The sequence below is a fragment of the Rhinopithecus bieti genome, unplaced genomic scaffold (assembly GCF_001698545.2).
Source record: "Rhinopithecus bieti isolate Rb0 unplaced genomic scaffold, ASM169854v2 scaffold_2254, whole genome shotgun sequence".
Taxonomy (NCBI): domain Eukaryota; kingdom Metazoa; phylum Chordata; class Mammalia; order Primates; family Cercopithecidae; genus Rhinopithecus; species Rhinopithecus bieti.
Genome location: NW_016803982.1, coordinates 4,935,273 through 4,955,966, shown reverse-complemented (window position 1 = coordinate 4,955,966; position 20,694 = coordinate 4,935,273). Strand labels below are relative to the sequence as shown.

Below are 20,694 nucleotides of genomic sequence, written 5' to 3'. Positions count from 1 at the left end.
AAAAAAACTGGCTGAGTCTGGAGACTTTTGGGGTTTTATGTTCCATGGCAATGGAGCTTTTGTCCAGCTGCTAGACTTTGGGTTACAGTGAATGGGAGGTTGGGTGTCATCTGATCGGGTAGCCCCAGTGTTTGTGATGAAATGCCTTTTTATTTCCCAGGAGAAGCTTCTTAATCTCAAATTAACAGACACAGGGAATTCAAATCTCCTGGCCTCTCTCTTTAATTTTTGTTTTGTCAGTGGACAAACACCAGCAGAATCAGATTTCCAGCTCCTAGAGATTGCCCGTCGGCTGGAGATGTATGGAATCCGGTTGCACCCGGCCAAGGACAGGGAAGGCACGAAGATCAACCTGGCCGTTGCCAACACGGGAATTCTAGTGTTTCAGGTGAGAGCCTTGAGAACACCGCCCGGTTCTCTCGGTGATAGAGAGAGAAGAGCTGGCCCTTCAACTCTGATTCATCTTCAGTGGGCCAAGACCTCTGATCGTTATTTTTCGGCGAACAAAGAAAAATTAACCTCATCTCAGGCTTTCTGTTTCCCAGGCCCTCAGCTCCCAGATTCTATTTCACTTACCTTTGTCCTGTTTGGGGAATCCATATTACAGATTTGTTTGGTTTTATTGACTTTGTAGCATCACAGAAACATGTAGCTCTCCATGAACCTACACTTAGAACACAGTGTAATGGAATCGAGACTTTAAGTCCCCGAATAAACATGTTTTTCACACTTACAGATGATACTTTGCTGTAATGTGATCCTTTTCATTTTTCCCCCCAAACCCAGTTTGGGTTGAGCCAGCTTGTTTGGTTGGGACTTCAGATATACTTAAAGAGTGTTAGGCACACTTTTAAGATATAGCAGTTTTATAAATTCATAAAAGCCACATTCTTGCAGTTTTGTAGCGAAACACATACTGCGCTTGAATTCTTACTTGTATTCTACTTAAGGACATAGTGATTCTCTGCACTCTAAAAGGTGTGTTCTGTTGATCATTCTGCTATTGGACTGTTTCATTGATCATTGCTTCTCTCTTAATAGCCTTATTGAAGTACTGCTGACATACAATAAAGTGCACACACTTGAAGTGCATAGTTCAGTAGGATTTTATTATATATGTGTATATCCTGTAAAACTCCCAACAAAACCAGCAGAATGAACATATTCACCCCCAAAAGGCGGTTCAGTACATTCCTTTTCAACACAAGCGGGTAACCTGTGCTTTTAGTTTCAAGTGGATATAGAGAAAGCACCTGCCTTTGTCATGAAATGGGATCAGATTTCACCCAGTTATGAAGTTGTAAATGTGTTCAGGACCTAAAACCCTTTTTTGAGCTCTTCCAGGTTTGCGTATATTTCCGCCTCATCTTTTATCAAAAGAGTTCCAGTGATTCTGTGTTCATGCACCAGAAGTTTATGACAGCATAATTATTACAGAATCACATCCCAAGAAGAGTTAAGCCGGCTTCCTATCAGGTGGTAGGGAGTGACATTGTGAGAGCAGTGTGGTATTCAAGGCGGATTTTTTCTCGACAGTTTTTGACCTGCATGCACAGCCTCTGAGTACCTGATAAGAGAAACAAGAATAGGCCGGGCGCGGTGGCTCACACCTGTAATCCCAGCACTTTGGGAGGCTCGGGCAGGTGGATCACCTGAGGTCAGGAGTTCAAGACCAGCCTGGCAGGCACGGTGAAACCACGTCTTTACTGAAAATACAAAAATTAGCTGGGCGTGATGGCATGCACCTGTAATCCCAGCTGCTTGGGGGGCTGAGGCAGGAGAATCGCTTGAATTTGGGAAGCGAAGGTTGCAGTGAGCCCAGATCGCACCACTGCGCTCCAGCCTGGGTGACAGAGCAAGACTGTCTCAAAAAAGAAAAACAATAAAGCCAAGTGGAGTTTTCAGTACTATCATTAAATTTCAAATCACAACCCTGAACCATTTCTAAAAGTGTTAAGGAAAAGAAGTGTCTAACAATTGAATTAATGTGCTTTGTGTTTGACACAACCCTAAGTATTGGGAATACCTGGGTAATGTAGTCACCTACAAAGCCTGTGTCTCGGAACCCACCTTCTTGCCAGTGCCCCATTGCTTCATTCTTGCCACGTTGAATGAACAGGCCTGGTGTTCCAGTGAGCTCCAAAGGAATTCTAATTTCAGCTGAGACTGGGCAGACGGGAGTTGGTATCCAGCAGCTCCCCATTGTTTCTCCACCTTGGTTGGAGACAGTGACTGCCTGGCTGCCACACACGATGAGGATATGTGAGCCCCGCCCAGAGACTGTGCTGGCCTTGAAGACACATGGCAGGCCTGGCCTCCCACCCTCAGTTCTGCCAGTGCTGTTGGAAGCTTGATGGGCCCAGGAGCCAGACCAGCGTAGATGAAGCGGGGAGTTGATTGCAGACCTGCTGAATGTTAACCAGACCTGCCAGGAAGGCGTGTGCTTGGAAGTCTCTTTCTGCCACGTTAAATGTGTCATTTGCAGCAAATTAAAATATATCCATGTTGCAGTTTCCATGTCTATAAAATGAAAATAATAAATCCATCTTGCTGGATTTTATCATATAAGGGTTGTTAAGATACGATGTATAAAGCCCTCAGGATGGTACCTGGCACTTCATAAGTCCTGGCAGCTAATGATTGTGGTGGTTGTCATGGTTTTTATTTCTATTTATCTTTCTTCTCGTCATTACCTTGGCTAGTTTCCTGTCTCCCTAGAGGTAGACTTAGTTTGAATGCCAAAATCCTATAATTAGTGAGAAATAATGATCCAGGAACAGGTATCATCCGATAGCCACAGATCCTGTGAGTTCTCTGCAAAAGGCATCTCTACTGAGCAATCGCCTGCCAGCCCTCTTCCTTTAGCTCCCATAAGCAAAGCAGACCAACTCATAAATTGCTTGTTATGCATTTCCTGGCTCACTGCTACTGTCTTTCTTTTTAGGGTTTCACTAAGATCAATGCCTTCAACTGGGCCAAGGTGCGGAAGCTGAGCTTCAAGAGGAAACGCTTTCTCATCAAGCTCAGGCCAGATGCCAATGTAAGTGGTCCCGGTGGGAGAGGGGACCCATTGAGCCATGGGATGGCATGTGTCTTGCAAAGGGTGGAGGTCTGCACTTGGCAGGGCTTCCACTGAACCTGTGGCCAGTGCCACCCAGGTGCTTTGGTCCACATGAACGCCGAGCGTCTCCAGGACATATGTATCCAAATGGTCGGTAACTCTAGGGCTGCCATCATTGGTAAACAGAGAGCGTAAATGGGTACACGAATATGTACCTGGGGAGACGGTCATTTCCCTGCACAAATCCAGGCAGCCCCTCCCGACAAACAACCTGGGCTGTGCTGTTGCTGCGCATCCAGCCCCAGGCTACACCTGGACACCCCATTCAGTATCCTGCCCTACCCCAGGCATAGACTGACTTCCCCAATCCCTGCTGGAGGCCCTGAGCCCCCAGTGGAACTCATTTGCATGGGCTAATTAGGTTCCCTTCTCCACTTACTTCCCACAACACACCTAAGGCTGTGACCCACGCCAGGACTGGGACGGGAAGGGAGGAGCAGCCCCTTCTTTGTCTGCCGGAAATGGTGACGGGAGGTGGGTTATGTGCCCTGGGCGTCTGTCCCCAACCAGCATATAGAGTTCTTTTTCCCATAGCAAAGAAGATGATAAATGGCAATCAGGCTTACAGTTTAGGTACAATCTGGGTTCAGCAGGCTTTCATGGCCCAACCTGGGAAGCATATACCCATTTTAAATGGTTTTCCATGGAAAACTCACTGGAGTTCCAAAAGCTGCCTTATAAATAAAGGACTGCAGCACAGCTTGCTTGTAAGTTGGGTCCACCCATGACTGTGAGATCCCCCAAAATAGTTGGAACTGCTGGGAATGCTAAGGATGGTAGTAACTTTGGTTTATATAATATGGCCACTTCAATTGCGAGCAGGCAATTTCCATATCCCCTTTCCAGAATCAAAGGGCATGATTTTTTTCAGCCGAGAGTGATACTCTTGTGCTCCAGAAAAAAAGATTTCATTTTCTGTGTAGTTCCTGGGGTGGCCTGGAGCCTGGAGCCATGGGCGACTTTACAGAGAAACCACGTAAGAACCAACGTTGACACGAAGTGTGAGGAAGAGGATGAACGTTGCGTTTCAGTGATTTTAAGGAGGCAGGAAGGGACTTCCAGTATTTGGGTTTTGTTTTTCAAGGAAATGTAAGCGAAATAAACATAATTTGTACATGAAATCTGTCAAAAGATGGTGTCCCTTCCATTGAAGCCACGTGGCTGTTTCTGTTACTCATCTAAGAGATTCTCTGGGGAAGAAAATGATGGACTAGGGACTGCATCTTGTCCTTAAGAATAACTAGAGTTTAGTAAGTCTTTGGATTGATGGTCATGCTATAATAAAATACACAGCGAAAACTTTATTGGACAGAGCTATCTTCTGCCCCTTTTCTCCTGTTTCAGTGACGTATCTGTGGGTAATGGAAAAAACCAACGTTGTATTTTCCCTTTTTAGAGTGCGTACCAGGATACCTTGGAATTCCTGATGGCCAGTCGGGATTTCTGCAAGTCCTTCTGGAAAATCTGCGTTGAACATCATGCCTTCTTTAGACTTTTTGAAGAGCCCAAACCAAAGCCCAAGCCCGTCCTCTTTAGTCGGGGGTCATCATTTCGGTTCAGGTGAGGTAGCCACTTCTTGCCTCCATTTACTGGGTGCACGTTTTTCCTCCTGCCTCTCACAGCCGCTGTGACACACAGCAGGTAGGGGAGGTGAACACTCACTGGTGTCCGGGAGCTATGGCCAAGCGGGGGCGCTTGTGTCGTAATCCCAGTGGGCTCTGTTTGAGCAGCAGAGAGGCACTAGGCAAAGCCACCCAGTCCTGGTAAACGCCTAACGGGAATCTCTAACTCAGAAAGGATTTCCTCTCTCTGTAGAGGTACAAATGTCTTATTAACATGTGGTGTTGCTTCATAGAATATGTGGACTTGCACGTTATTGGTTAACTTTTCCATTCATTTTTAACAAATCATTGTCTGCCATGTGTCAAACACGATTCCAGGCGCTGAGCCCAATGATCCCTGCCTTCATGAAAGGTACACGCTCTTGGGATGGTTGCTTAGTAACCAAACACAGTTATCAAGTGGGCTTAGTTAATTGAACATTTTTTTCTGTATATTCAAGGAAAATATCAAGAGACTGAATGGACCCAAAAATACAAAGTCTGTTAGGCTTGCTTTTAGTCCTGGCTAGCCGAGAAATCCTGCATCTCTCCCAGGTAGGGAAGGAGGGAAAGTGAAGCCTCGGAAGCATCATTTGCGTGTTTAAATGAGAATACCTTGGTATTTCTCCCCTTCCCTGTTGTGGTCTCTGTTTCAGTGGTCGGACTCAGAAGCAGGTTCTCGACTATGTTAAAGAAGGAGGACATAAGAAGGTGCAGTTTGAAAGGTAAGAGAAGCCTCGATGCTGCTTCTAGTCTGAGAAGGCTCAGACTCGCCAGGTAATGTTTGTTGCTGCTAAATATTTCTTCACCCAGACTTCAGACTTGGTGTCCCCTGAGTTGTAAATGACAGTCTCAGTCACCCTCAGCAAGTCTAGTGTTAGAGATGAAGGTTTTAGAGCCCAGGGGCATGCCCTCGCGAGTGAGATGAGAGCAGACGAGAGGACCAGGGGAGGCGGGCGAGGACATTAGTAAGGAGAAGGAGAGAAGGGCTCAGGATGTCACCGCGGGGAATGAAGGGTCATAAAAACTAGCTCAGTGGTGAGTCCTTCAATAATTTGGGATTTGTACTGAAAGTATGTCTATGAACTTTTTAATTAAGTAAATCTGGATGAGCAGAAACCGGATTTTTTTTTTTTCTCGAAACAGGGTCTCACTGTGTCACCCAGGCTAGAGTGCAGCGGTGTGATCACAGCCCACTGCAGCCTTAGCCTCTGGGACTCGATCAGTCCTCCCACCTCAGCCTCCTGAGTAGCTGGGACCACAGGTGCCCACCACCACTTGTAGCTAATGTTTTGTAGAGGTGAGGTCTCCCTATGTTGCCAGGGCTGGTCTCAAACTCTTGGGCTCAAGCCATCTTCCCGCCTTGGCCTCCCAAAGTGCTGGGATTACAGGCAACAGCCACCATGCCCAGCCAGAAACAGGATTTATTATTGCTGCTGTTGTTGTTATCAAACACTTACAGCCCTTAGTGTGTGCCAGGCTGTTCCAAGCACTAGGCCTGTGTGAACTCATTGAGTCTTCACCTCAGCTGTGTGAGGTCAGTGTTCTTTTATTCCCTTTGTAAAGATGGAGCCACTGAGTCCCCAACAGGTTAAATAAGTAGCCCAGGTCTCATAGCTGCTAAGCAGCTTCTGGCCAGCCAGCTCCCGAGCCCAGTGCTCCAGGACGGAGCAGCAGAACCTGAGGAGGGTAAAGGAACAAAGCATGGGGCCTCGAGCACTAGTTAGTGCATGAAGGGTTTTTAAAAACCTTTTTTCGTTTTCATACATTTAAAAAATTATAATAAAGTACAGAGAAGTCAGCAAACACCCAGATTCCTACTACTTAGAATTAACAGCCATTAACAGCTGGACACATTTGTTTCTGGGGTTGTTTTTTCTTCTTCGTTTATTTGCAGCTCTCGTTACAGACGTGGCAAAACCCCTTGAACCACCAGCTCTGGTAATTTCCCTTCTCCCCTCCTCAGAGGCAGCTGCCAAATTTAGGCTTCTTTCTCTATGCATATTACTGCATCCAAAAAGAGTGTGTAGAATTGCTGTGGAGGCCAGGCACTATGGCATATGCCTGTAATCCCAACACTTTGGGATGCTGAAGTGGGTGGATCACTTGAGCTCAGGAGTTTGAGACCAGCCTGGGTAACATGACGAAACCTCATCTCTACCTAAAAAAAAAAAAAAAAGAAAGAAATTAGGTGGATGTGGTGGTGCATGCCTGTGGTCCCAGTTTCTTGGGAGGCTGAGGTAGGACGATTGCTTGAGCCTGGGAGGTCAAGGCTGCGGTGAGCCAAGATTGTGCCACTGCCCTCCAGCTCTGGGCCACAGAGCGAGATCCTGTCCCCCCAAAAAAAGGAATCGCTGTGAGTGTGTTCTTTTCATTCGTATTAGTACTCTTGTATATAATTCTTCATCTTGCTTTTTTAATACTACTTTTTTTTTGAGATCTGTTTTAAGGGCCATACAGTAGTATGAAGATACTGCACTGTATTTCTCTGATTCCCTATTGAGAACCATCCAGGTTATTTCAGTGTTTCGTTTTGATTTTGCTGAAATAAACCTGCTTCTGTGGCCATCCTTGCATCTTCCTTCTACCGCAACTCTGTGGTGCTTTCTCATGCCCTGTCTCCAGAAATGTCATGTTCAGGAGGCTTTTTTGCAGGCATGTGTGGAGATGAATCCCATCATTTTCTTGGGCAGTCAATGGTTAGTATTTGAAGACCATGTAAGAAGTAGCCCAGTTCTCTGTTTCAGAATGTGGATCTCTAGAGCTTTTCTGTGCTAACCTGGAGTATTTTGAAGAAGAGCTAGATATATCTGGGAATAGAATCTATATTTATACAGTCTCACGAATTTCAGGACCTGAGCATTTGAGTGCCTGTTTGATAGGGAAAAGGGGAATAGGCAGACTGAGAGGGAAGAGATGAAAGAGACGTGTCAAGATGCTGTTAAAGTCAGTTCCTTCTATTGTTGAGGGCAGGCCTTTTCCTCTGAACTTACCACTTTGATGGAGTGAGCGGATGAGTGGTAATTGCCTCTGTTATAGAACTGATCCAGAAAATAATTACCTAAAGTACATGAATTGATTTCATATTGTTAGACCATAGCTGGCCATTCAGAACACGGGAGTGCCCAGCCACGTCCTCCCTTCTCTGTGACTTTCCCCTTAACTAGAAAGGTCTTGCTCAGTTGCTAAATGTTTCTTTACCAGCTGCACCATGAAAACTACCAAAAGGGCTTCTAAGAACTTCTCCAAGATGTAAATAACCCTTGGGCCATGCAAGTGCTATCAAAGGATGATTGCGTGTCTGTTTCCAAGTAGAATTTGTAAAGGCGGCTCTGGGTACCATCATTATTGAGGAAGGCACTGATGCGTCCCACAAAAGGACCTTTGTTGCATTTAAAACAAAGAAAAAAGAAACAAAAACCTCACCTAACATTAATGATCTTGTGTGATTTTTCCCAGGAAGCACAGCAAGATTCATTCTGTCCGGAGCCTTGCTTCACAGTCTACAGAACTGAATTCGGAAGTGCCGGAGCAGGTCAGTGACGGCGCTGTCCTATGATAACTGCTTTTCCCCACACTTCCTCCACGGAGCCCTGGGCTTCATAGTGGGATTTCTGGTTCTCCATCCTTTCCTTTGAGGTTTTTAGCAGATGAGAATCTGATTATGGGCCTTGGCTTTGACCAGACATAGGCTCTGTGCCGTGTGCCCGCAGCCTGGGCTCAGAGACCCTGGAGTGTGTTGTGTTTTCAGCTGCCTTCTGATCTCCCATGCAGCACTCTTAAGCCACTGAGAACTCAGCTCAGCAGCGGAACCATTGCTGCAGTGGGCAGAGCTGAGACCGGCTCTCCAGCTAAATGGGTCCACGTGGGAAGAGATGGGGACCCGCTTTGTAACTAATGGGTGTAGCTCCTGCCTGGTGCCAAGGCCAGAAGCCTTTGCTGGCACAGAACTGGCCGGCGAGTTCCCAGAGCTTGTATTACAGGGCAGTGACCACAATTGGCAGTAAGAGACATTATCACTCTTGCTCTGAGGGTGACAAAAGCTCGTTTTCCCTGGAGTTGGTCTCTGGGTAAGTTTTCAGGGCTTTCTTTAAAAGAGAAAAAGAAACTTGGGGAAGAATATGAAGGAGGTTTCATCGTATGCATCCAAAAAAACCCCTTTCCCCATCCAGGCTGCCCTGAGAAGTATAAGTGTCCTTTGTCGTTTTTCTGATGACTGTGGCAACTTGCCTTCAGGGGTCCCTGATGTGCCTGCCCACCCTTCCCTGGAGACCCCTGTGGGCTGGAAGGGCTGTCTTGTTCCATAGAAGCTTTACAAGCCCAATATGAGCCAGGTGTGGTGGCTGGCACCTATAATCCCAGCACTTTGGGAGGTCAAGGCAGGAGGATCACTTGACCCTGGAGTTCAAGACTAGCCTGGGCAACATAGGGAGACCCCTGTCTCTATAAAAAAAATTTAAAAATTAACTGGGTGTAGTGGCACATGCCTGTGGTCCCAGCCACTTGGGAGGCTAAGGTAGGAGGATCACTTGACCCCAGGAGTTCAAGACCAGCCTGGACAACACAGGGAGACCCCATCTCTACAAAAAAAAAAATTTTTTAATTAGCCGGACATGATGGCGCAGGACTGTGGTCCCAGCTCCTTGGGAGGATTGCTTGAGCCCAAGAGGTTGAGGCCGCTGTGAGCTGTGATTGCAACCACTGCACTCCAGCCTAGGTGACAGAATAAGACCCTGTCTACCCCTCCAAAAAAAAGAAAAGAAGAACAAACCCCAGCATGAGTCGGTGGGCCCTGGAAAGCAGAGACCCGGCCCTGGCTTGTGCTGCCAGGAACAATGCTGTCAGCCGCCACGCCCAGAAGGAACCTTCTGGATCACGCCCAGATGTGCTTCCCTGACTGCTGTTATGTCAGAGCACTTCCGGGGAGTCCTCCCGCCGCAGAGGCCTCGGGTGTTCTTCCGGGAGGCGCTGGCTCTCCTTTTCTGTTTTCAGCCTTGGAGTAACAGTCTCCCTCTTCTCCATCTCTCTGCACCTTTTTCCCCACCCCACCCAGTCTCAGCAGAGCGCCAGCCTTACGTTTGGAGAAGGTGCCGAATCTCCAGGGGGCCAGAGCTGCCAGCAAGGAAAGGAACCGAAGGTTTCCCCGGGGGAGCCGGGGTCGCGCCCGAGCCCTGCGCCGAGAAGCCCCGCGGGTAACAAGCAGGTGGACGGAGCCGCCTCGGCGCCCGCAGAGGAAGAGGAGGAGGTCGTTAAGGATAGGACCCAGCAGAGTAAACCTCGGCCCCCGCAACCAAGCACAGGTCCAGCATCGCGGGCTGCCAGAGGCAGCAGTAATTCCATTCCTTTCATTGACTGCAGTGACGTAGATAGTGAATACGACCTTCTTAGAGAACAAGCGTCCCGGTCCCGGTCCCAAACAAATGACAATTATGAGGGTGATCTGACCAGCGGTGTCTATCTGCTGTCCAGGGACGAGGGGCGAAGAGCGGCTAGGCGTAGGGCTTCCCCGCACTCTGCAAAGTCCTCCCGGCCTTCTTCCAGAGAATTCCTTGATGACGATTCAGCAGACATAACCTTTGATATGAGCGGGAGCCCTCGACTCCCAAGGCATAGCTCTCTCATAGATGAAATGTTCAAGGGCTCTGCTGGTCACAGCCCCCTGGCCACCCCGTTGTCTCCCAGCAGCAGAAGTTCAAGTCCAAATATGAGTTGGGACAGAACTGGGTCTCAAGGCTATGTTTCTGAAAATGGACATGACCGTAGAGAGGGGAGTATGGGAGAAGACACTCTCCCGGGCCAGGGTCCTCCTTATGAACACTGTTCCCCCACCTCGCCAAGGCCATACTTGCGGAATCTTCCTGGTAGATATAATAAGTCAGAGACAGATCCACTCATCCTTAGCCAGGTAGCATTTACCCCGGAGGCCATGGATGGGCTTGGTGGCCGTGGGAAGGGGGGGCAAGCCAGTGCAGCTGCTCCCGAGGGTAGAAGGCTGGCTAATGGCACCACCCCCGTGGGTGCAGCCTCCAAGGTCCCTGCCGTGCAGTCGGTGTGTGCCAGTGGCATGGCAGGGCAACTGGCACCTCTGCAAGTGACCGAGGGCTCCACCAGCAGTGGGACAGAGTCCAGTGAGTCAGACTCTGAGATGCTGAGCCCCGGGAGCCAGCCCCTCGTGTTTGGTAACCCCGCAGTGCTGTGTTCCCCGTCCCTCCTGAGAAGCCAGGGGTCCTTGGGTGGCCTGTATTTGACTGAGGAACTGGAGGAAGATGAGTGAGGAGGCCAGGAGGCAAGTCTTCAGCCCGAGCAACCTGGGGTCACGAGACCAGGGTTTCCCTAGAGCTGATCTGTTCCAGTGACTCATTCATTTGTAGTCTAGATTTGTTAGAGGAGGTTTTGGACAGGCACATGTTTGAAAGGGTCTGCCTGACTTCTAAAAATCGTTAAGAAAAACAAAACTTCACATAAGTGGCTTGCTTTCCAGAAAAGGTGGACAAGGTAAACAGAAAGTCCTAGTGACAAGTTCCCAGGAACTTGTTTATTTTGCTGGTTGAAGGCTAGGAAGAAACACTTCATTATGAATCTGATCGTGTGTATAGTGTGTTATATTTAGATGGCAGTTTTCTGTGTATGTTCAATTATGCAGATCACCTACCTGTTGGTTGAGAGTTTGAAGCATCCTTGAGATTACAGGAAAGGGATCGGTTTCCCATTCTCCCCTTTTTTAAAAGGAGGGCTGCTTTCTCCATGCCTCATGAAGTGAGGAATTGACACTCTTCAAGGCCAAATGTAAACTGATAGCTAGTTGAGATTGTGTTGGTGAAATCTTTAGTCAAGTATAATGAATATTTTAATGGGAAGAATTGGGGGTTATTTCTGCTTCCCAGGCTTCCTGTGAAATACTAGAAAAGTTGTCAAATCTTCATGAATTGTAATCTACTTGGGATTGCTGGTTTGGTTTAGGTTTGCATTGGTGGATCATATTGTTATGTTTTAAGAAGTACAATTTTGCCTCTCAGAATCTCTTGGTGAAACTGAAATACTGCTGAGCAGGATGTGGGGAAGAGTAACACCTTGAAATAGGCACTGTTGTCACCAGTAGGTCAACAAACTAAATGCCTGCCTTTGAATTGTGCGCGGCGCAAAGAAGGACTGTTTTCCAGCATGGTTGCTCTTGGTTGGTTTATGGACACAGTCTTACCATTCACACTCTTGTGAACAGTGTCCTCTGTTGGGAATAGTGATACTTGGATGTTTCTCTGAGCCAGAATAAAGAAAGTGTAAGGAGAGAGAGATTGACTTCTTTTTAAATCCTGCCCACCAGTGTCACTGCCTTTCACCCAGCATTCCTGCATTTTAAAGAGCCTTGTTTTCACTTGAAGTTTCTCTGCCTTAGCTGCACGTTGCAATTTTCTGAGATATTTTAAAAATTAGTGACGCCGGGACCCTGACCCTAGGGATTTTGATCTCATTGGTCTGGAGTGCTTCTTGGCCTTCCCAGCTGTTTGTCCAGGGCAGCCAGGGCCACTTCTTACCCAGGCCTTCTCGAATCTAGTGGAATACAGTAAAAGTGTTAGCTAAATTTTTGGCTTGCTTGCAGAATAAGAAAAATATCACAAACAAACTGCTTTTCTTGATGCCTGTGTTTTGCACTTTTCAGCCTTAGGTACTTTTTTTAGGGGAAAAAAAAGGATAAATTGTAGAATAAAATTTTTAGTTCCTAAGTAACTACAAAATTATTGAAAAGAGTCCTAACAATGATAGCTCCCTGATGTGCAACCATACCAGGGCCTCACTGGGCTCATCACGTGACCTGATCACAAGGGGAGAACCAAGCGTGCTTAGGACACCGAGTAGAATTTGGCAGCAGCGTAGAAAATGGAGGGGTATCAGCTCATCTCATTCACAAATGAGTATTTGTCCACATGAATGTCCAGAAGTCGGTTTTAAAGAATCTGAACACTTAATCCGTTTTTATACAGACTTTTTTTTTTGTTTTCCTAATCATTTGATTCAGTGCCTGATTGAATCAAGCTCATTGTTGGATCGTTTGAGAGTTGTTCATTGAAGTAGTCTATTTACGTCTTGCTTTAAATTTATGTATTTAACAGAATCACAGAATTTTTTGAACTGGAAGGGACCTCAGAAGTTCATCTGGGCAAACCTTCATTTCTTGTTCTGAAAAAGTTAAGTGACTTTGCATAAGTAATACAGCTGTTGCATGACAAAGCTGAAACTGTAACCTGGTCTCTAGACTTCACTTTTTTAGCCTGTATGATATCTTGGTGCAATAGGAGCTTTTTGATTCAGTATTTTAATTTTGGAGAGTCTTATATGAGTTAATAATTCAAATCAGATGTGGAGACTAGTGATCGAGTAGACTTAGGCAATTACAGGCCATAATAGGTGGGAAGAACTACTTCTTTTTATATTGTGGGGGTTTTGCAGTTATAACACATTTTTGCATAATCTGTTCAGACACAGAAAGAATGTCAATTTGCTATATGAGTGTTTAGTGAAGTGTGAGTTAAACAGAACCCAGTGTGGAATGCTGTGGTTTGTGAAGTAGTTTGTTCAGATGAATTTTCTTTTCCACTCTAATTATACAGCAGTCTGATAATGAAATACGATTGCTCGCTGGGTATGAACTTACACAGCCTATGACAGGAATCATCAAATATAAGCATCCCAGAGCGAAACACGCTTCAACCATTATTTTGTTTTGCTTTTTCCTACAGCAGTGATTTTTATCTAAGTGTTTTAAGAGCAGTTGATCAATGGCAGTATACTCAGTTCTGTATCGACGAAATTTTTCACTCTAAGAGTTGCTCATAGAGTTTTTCCCTCATTGGCTTTGTACCAGGCAAGCAACTCAGTTTCTGCTTCTTGGCCAGTATTTACAAAAGCAGCAATCCTGGTGTAATTAATGGTGCTTACAGTTTGTTTAAAGGCTGTTTATCATACATCCTGATGTGCTGCGAACAGTCACTACTTGCCTCAAGAGGAGCTTGTCCTGTGCTAATAAAGATTCCATAACATTGGCCAAAGAGTCCGTTTGTACATTCTTTGAGCCTGGTGGAGCATGTTTGCTGAGCTGATGTGGTCTCCCCAGTGTCACTGGGAAGAGCTCAGTCAGGAAAAGCCAGCAGCATCTACCGTGCCACCCTCCATGCCTTCTGACTTTGGGGAGACTCCAGTCCTCCAGGTCTTTACCCAGCCTGCAGATCTCATTCTAGCTTAAGAAGGGCATGCGTGTGCATGAAGTTGAGCTAAGAGTGGAGGAAGGCCAGAGGTAGGGTTGGGTGTGATACTAGGTAGCAGATATTAGAGACTTCTGAATGTATTCAGATTTCAAAGGGTTTCCGAGACTTCTCAACCAATCTTTCTAAGACAACGGCTAGTGTAGGGTCTTCTGACTCAACAGGGGACCCAGGCCTTCACATACCAGCCACTCACTAGCTGCTCTGTGACATACTGTCTTAAGACCATGAATGGAAAACAAGCCTTGTATAAACATAAATCTTAAAGCCCAGGGCCTCCTTGCGCTAATATCTTTTGTTGGATGTTATGTCAAAATATGTAAATTTTAGACTCTTTTGTGGCTGCCTTTGCTGTTGCTTGTTAAGGGCAAAATACAAACGCAAGAAATTCTTTTAACATGAAGAAATGCATTTAATGAGCTCCAGAACTCAAAATAAATGGCTTCAGCTCCTTTAACAGTCATCTGTGTGCCATTGACACTATTTTATTAGATAGGCGTTTAATTAGAGGAAGTCTGCGGGCCGGATTCCTCCCTGCATGTGTGATTCATGTTTGGGAATTTATAATTTATCTCCCCCATTTGTGCCATGTGGCCTGCACTTGAAATGTAAGTAATTCTGATTTTATTCTCTAGAACTTATTTGAAGATTTAAGCCAGGCAATGCTGAAAAAAGCTAGACCTGCAAAACTAAAACACAGCATGAGCGTCTCAAAATTCCCACCAAATATGCAAAGTCCGGTCTGCTCTGAATGTGCATCAGAAACTCAACTTTGGTTATTAGCCCTGGAATTTGGTTCCAAAAGCAAAAATTTGGTTTTGTTGTCAAGCAATTTCTAAAGGAAGAAATAATGTAAAGATCAATCTGTCATTTTAAATGTTGTTGAAACTGCCATGAGTGTGCACACGGCTCTGTTTCATACCTGTAATCAGTATTCACATGCTTTCAATCTCCTGTTTCTACTTAAAGCATTATTCCATATTTCATTCAGCACAGAATGACTGGTGAAACTGAAGCTGTTAGTGTGTAATTGGGTTACAGGCAGACCCGGCCTTAAATTAACAAATCTGGGTTCCCTTCACTGTCAGGTTTATGTTGCTTTTATTCGCCTCTGGCTGGATCCCTTCTCTTTGCCTGGGACCTTATTCTGATTAGCTAGAATTTCAAGAGCTCTTTGAGTTACATTCCCCAGAAAGACTGTTTCTCTCTGGACTTTCTCTTTTATAGTCTGTAAACATTTCTCCAGGCTTAGTTCTAAGATTGGCCTTCCTCTAGTTTGATGGTAGGAGTCTATTCTATTCCTACTACATTTTACAAATTGAACTGCAGAAGAGTCTTTCTAGGTAATCTCTGTAATAGAGCTGGTTTCTTTGAACCATAGCCATTTTATGCCTAGTGTTCCATTATTGGAACGCTAAGCATGTGGGAGTTATTTATATCTTACCGCTCAAGGTCATCGTCAAGGTCTGATTACAAAAATTCAAAAAATTGCAACCTCAGGCATAAATTTAAAGAGGTAGCCATTTAAAGATAATCCATGCTACCATTTCCACTTAAAGTGGCAGCGTTCTGAGGAGTTTTATGTGGGTTCTCTGTTAGCCAAGCCCGTAAGAGCATATGGAGAGAAAGGTACCGTTGAGTGAACTTCTATGAGCAGCAAGTGATTAAAGACATTTACTCTGACAACATTAAAGAATTTGCTGGTCCTGTTTTTTTCCTTGTTAGTTTAATTCCATCTGTTTCTGTTTAATTGAGTGAAACTTAATAAAAATTGATGTCTCTAGTGAGCACATGTGCACACCTCTCCCAGTTGTTGGAATTTAAAATGAAGCTGTGACTTTTAGGCCAAAATTAGCATGACACTTAATATAGCAGTTTTCTTTCTATTAAAAAATAATGACAAAAAGCGCACGCGCGCACACACACACACACACACACAAAATCTCTTATGATGATTTGGCCTGGAGTTGTAGACATCAGCGATCAAAAGTGGCCTGGTGCCAGCTGTTTGGATATGTCCTTGAAAAGGGCAGCTTTGTCATTTCCTAGAGTAACCTAGAGAGAGATTTCCAAGCATTTCCCCGTGAACGGAAGTGGTAAATGCTGATTTGTTGTGCCATATGTGTGTTTGGGAGGAGGGGAAGTAGCATCTTGTTTTGAAGAAAGTTCTCATTTCATAAAATAAACAGCACACCACTCCAAAAAAAAAGAAAAGAAAAAACAAAACCTTTAGCACAAGGAACTTTTTTTTTTAACCCCTAGTGAAAGCAATTAAACATCTTGGTAGACGCTAGGGAAGAAGTCCCTAGCGTCTACCAAAAGAAAATCTTCTTTTCCTGAAAGCTTTAAACATTGAATAGACTCTGATTTGTTCAGGATCATTGCGGTGTGGATTGGCCACTTGACACAGCCATCACAGCATGGTAGCCTGGAAACCGAGCCTTCAGCATCTTCTCGGTGCCTGGTGTTTAAGTGTTACTTGGAGTGGAAGCAGTGCATTTGCGTCTTCATGTAGTCTCCAGATCAGGTTACTCTGATTTGTCTTGGAGTGGCTTTCTGTATGAAAGTAATCAACTGTTGCCACGGGATATCTGATCTCCATGAGTAGTTGCAAGTCAGTCTAAAAGGTTAACTCTACAGGGCCGGCGCCACCAATGCGGTTATGGAAATTTGTGCTGTGAGATACTTGAGTGTGCTGCTGGGGCCAGGTGCAGCAATTGCAGAATGTTGAGGAGTGAGGAGTAGTTAGAAATCACTGCAACATGGAAAAGCACACAGACCAAGGCCACTAAGGAGGGAGCAAGGACCACCGGGCAGACGTGTGTGTGTGTGGAGTAAAAAGCATCGGACAGTGATTGACTCTACTTTTGAGTGCGATGTGGAGGCAGTAGTGGTGTGGGGGGTTGTGAGGGAGTGAGTCTGCTTTATTATGAATCAGGATTGATAGCTGGCCTTTAAGTGGGAAATGATAGAAGGGTCACTTAGGAGCCTGGAGTGGCATGGTGACCAGTCTGTTATTACTCATAGATGACCTTTTCTGGCTCTTGAAACCAAGCTAACAACTCCTTTTTTTCTGGGTCTCAAAGTTTCTTTGTAGGAAGTAAAGCATTTTTCAATTTCCTTGCAGTGATTTATAGAAAGACCGAAGATAGGTCTTCCTTAGTTAAGGACGCACACTGGCTGCTTGCTCCAGAAGCACCAAGAATGGCTGATGGATAAATCCCTTACCCTTACTCCCCTTTCTGCCTAAGGTTGCTGTGAAAACCTGACTAACCAAACCTCACCAGCTTGGCCTATATTATTAATCAAATTCCCTTCTGTTCTCTCTGTGTGTATATTTAATACTGTAGATAATATGTTTTATTTAAAATTTCTAATACACCAAATTAATTTGAAATAGAAAAGGCTGGGGACTTCATTCTCATTTTTGTCATTTGTTTAATCAGTTTGGGAAAACATTTTCCATTGTTCCATTGTATGCAGTGTCTCGTCAGCATGTACCTATCTAGGAGAAAAGGCTTTGTTTTCAGCGTTCTGTCTTTACCCTCAAAGCATGGTGTAGCTTCTGTTCCTGCACTGTTGGAGCACTGTCTGATGTCTTTTTTTTTTTTTTTTTAAACACTGCTGAATACCAATTTGTACTTGGAATACCTCTTTCCTCTAGAATACAGTGATCCTATTCCCCAGACTGCAAGCTTTCATGTGAAAGCATATCCTAAGTCATCATCCTGGGTGGTGCCAGATTTCACTAAAGTGGGAAAAGAGGAGGTGAACTTTGCTCTTCTGACAAGGCCTGCACTTTATACTTTGGGCAGTGCATGGGAGAAGCGGGGCCCTTGGGGGTGAGCAGGATCACTGTAGCTAGAGGAGAGGTCTCACTGAAACAGAGCGCATCTGTGACTGTAGCTTGCATGGAGAGCCTACACAGCCGACCCATGGATTTGCCTTTATGTTTTGAATGGAAACATCTATTTAAATGGGGATAGAAACCTTTACCTATGTCATATCTATAAGATAATTTAGCTTATAGATATGTAGATATGTGTGTGTGTTGCTGGGTGGGGAAGTAGGTGGGAATGTAGAGAAGGCCTCACCTGACTTGGTCCCAGTTGACTTCTGATGGCCGATGAGCTGTTTTTCATTTTGATGGGCACCCAACATGTAGGTTCTCACAGATGCTGTCTGGTTTCATCTTCTCTCCATGGCAGAAGAATGCAGTATGTCAATAAAGCATGGACTCATACCACTGGGAAGAATGCTGGCTTCTCCAATAACAATGAGCTTGGTGGTTCTTTGAGCATGGAAGGCCAAGCTCATGTCACAGTGTATGCACGGTATTAATATCTCTTGTTGATCTAAACTGAAGGGGCTTTTACTTGTCCTAACAGGTGTCATGCTGTAAAAACTGTCCATTGTAACTGTTCTTTGCCACTGATGGCTGAAGCTTTGTCCTGAGTACAAGATGGTATTTTTCATTGGTACGAAGCACCATGTTCCCAACCCAAACACTGCCTCCTCCTCCACCACCACCACCACCACCACTACCACTACCATCACCACCACTGCCACCTCCGTGTTCAAACAAAGCAGCATTCTCCTGTGTCTTTTCCATTAGTGCATTTCAATTCTTTTTCTGGAAGTTGCATTGCTACTGCTTTTCTGAATTGCTTGATGATGAACTGTGAAGCTGATGCTTAGCTGCTTGTGAAACTTTTCTTAAAGGAGCTGGGTATAAGAAGCACACATACATTACCCTCAGCAACCTCAGGTATCAAGAAGAGGACCACACTGCTAACATGGGTAATCCTATAACCTGGTTTTTCTTGTGGAACTTTGTAATTTCTATAAAATACCGCCAGCTTTGTGTATTCCACTGAGCGGGGCCCCAACCTAGATATCAGACTCTAGTGAGTCCTGCCTATTCAGGAAGCTACCTATTATTCAGCATAATACTGCCCTTTTTTTGATAACTGGCTTTCAAGTGGGATAATCTCTAGAGAGGCTTAATTGTATCCTCTTAGAGCATATGGATTGAAATAGAGCCTTTCAAAAAAAAATAGATGAAAACTTCCATCTGTAATATATTTCCTACTTGGGCCTTTTGAGCGTATTCTGGGCACATAGAGATAAAATCTCCTATATTTTAGAACAGAATAAAAGAAGACAAATTGTGGTAGATAAGTGGCACCCAGAAGATTTCAAAATAAATACTTTTATTTGGGGGTATATTGAAGGAAAAAACATATAAACTTTTTTATAATTGCACTTTAAAATTTTGGAAAAGAAAAGCCAAGAAAGCAATCAATATTCTCATTTTGGTCAGTATTCTCACTCTCAAATATTAGCTATTTAATAAACATATCTTGGATTACTATTTTTTTAATTGTCAGTTTTCTAGTTTCCCCTTTACAGGAAAAAAATAATACCTATGTAGTTAAAACTGGAGACCAATTTAATAAACAGAACAGGTACAGTTAAGTACTAGAAATGCCATTTTATTACTTGAAAAGTAGATTTGAAGTGTTTTTCCTTTCCCAGAATTGTGTGAGTTTGTGTTGAAGCCCTGAATATGGGTACATGGTTAACAGGCAGCTTGTACCCAATCCCAAAGCGGGAAGAAAGGCCTGGCTTTGGCACATTGATGATGAAGTCTCCTCCCACTGCCTTTCAGCAGCTCTGCCAAAGAGCTGATCAAGACGCTGCAGACCCAGCTTCCCCAGACCAGCCAAGAGGGAAGAATGATGAGCGTGTTTTAAATTGCAAAGATAGAGCAGCACAGGCAGTTTCTGGGCTGAGTGATAAATTGAAATCCATAAATACAGCAGTGCTAATTTGAAGTTCCATAATTGTTTGTGCCATGAGAATGTGTATGCTTAAAAGGATTCTATAAAGCAATTACTAGAAATGCCTCCCTTAAGAGCTGTATGACTGGAGGCATTTTCAGTCCGAGGGGCAGCAAAACTCAAACCTCTTTTAGATGAATGGCAGGGGGGCGGGAGGGGTCATGAAATCACAGGGAAGAGGTGAAGGATTTGAGAGCTACTAACCTGACATCTAACTGAATGCCTAAGAAATTGCAGGACAATTTCAGGAAATAGGAAAAATAATTTTGAAAACACTAGAAGCCTCTAGACTTTCAGCGTGTGACTGATCTTTTTTCTAATCTCTGTAAACTTCTTTCCACCTATTGCCTTAATAGCAGGTGCTTCCTCTTAGGGTCCCCCCAAATTATTTACCTCGAGCTCCCTAATGAAAGAAATTACTTTGCATTACTTTTTCATAAAGGGAGAAGTACTGGAAATACCAAAGGCATCGATAATTTCATGGAGTAGCAATGAGTGTCAGTCACAGTTTCCTCTCCCCGCTGTCTGGGGCTGTGCCTTCAAAGCAGGCGACACACTGCAAGATGTGAACAAGCTTTATAATGCCATATAAATCCAACTGGGCTCATTTTACCTAACAACAGAACCATGTTTGTTAGCTTTTTTGTAAAATGGACTACTTCAGTGAAAACCGATTCCACGTAGTTCTAATAACTGCGACGTTGGACATTGGCTTTTTATAGACACAGCTCTTCACACCTGCTGGTGTGGACACCAGTTTGTACAGACTGTTGTCACACACCCTGGCTCAAAGTCAAAAGAGAATTTTAATTACTTATCAAGCTGCCAAATTCTACTAATTGCCCCCTTGTCAGCATATTTCATTAATTGCT

General features: G+C 44.7%; 1 protein-coding gene across 1 annotated transcript in view; it reads left to right on the top strand.

Moving 5' to 3' along the window:
• The window catches only part of FARP1 (FERM, ARH/RhoGEF and pleckstrin domain protein 1), a 328,142-nt gene that overhangs the window by 262,375 nt on the left and 45,073 nt on the right, over window positions 1-20,694 (top strand). The window contains exons 8-13 of the mRNA XM_017862101.1: window positions 241-388; window positions 2,945-3,040; window positions 4,518-4,681; window positions 5,379-5,447; window positions 8,182-8,257; window positions 9,776-10,022. Of these exons, the coding sequence (XP_017717590.1) occupies window positions 241-388; window positions 2,945-3,040; window positions 4,518-4,681; window positions 5,379-5,447; window positions 8,182-8,257; window positions 9,776-10,022 (800 nt within the window). The remainder of the gene's footprint in view (window positions 1-240; window positions 389-2,944; window positions 3,041-4,517; window positions 4,682-5,378; window positions 5,448-8,181; window positions 8,258-9,775; window positions 10,023-20,694) is intronic.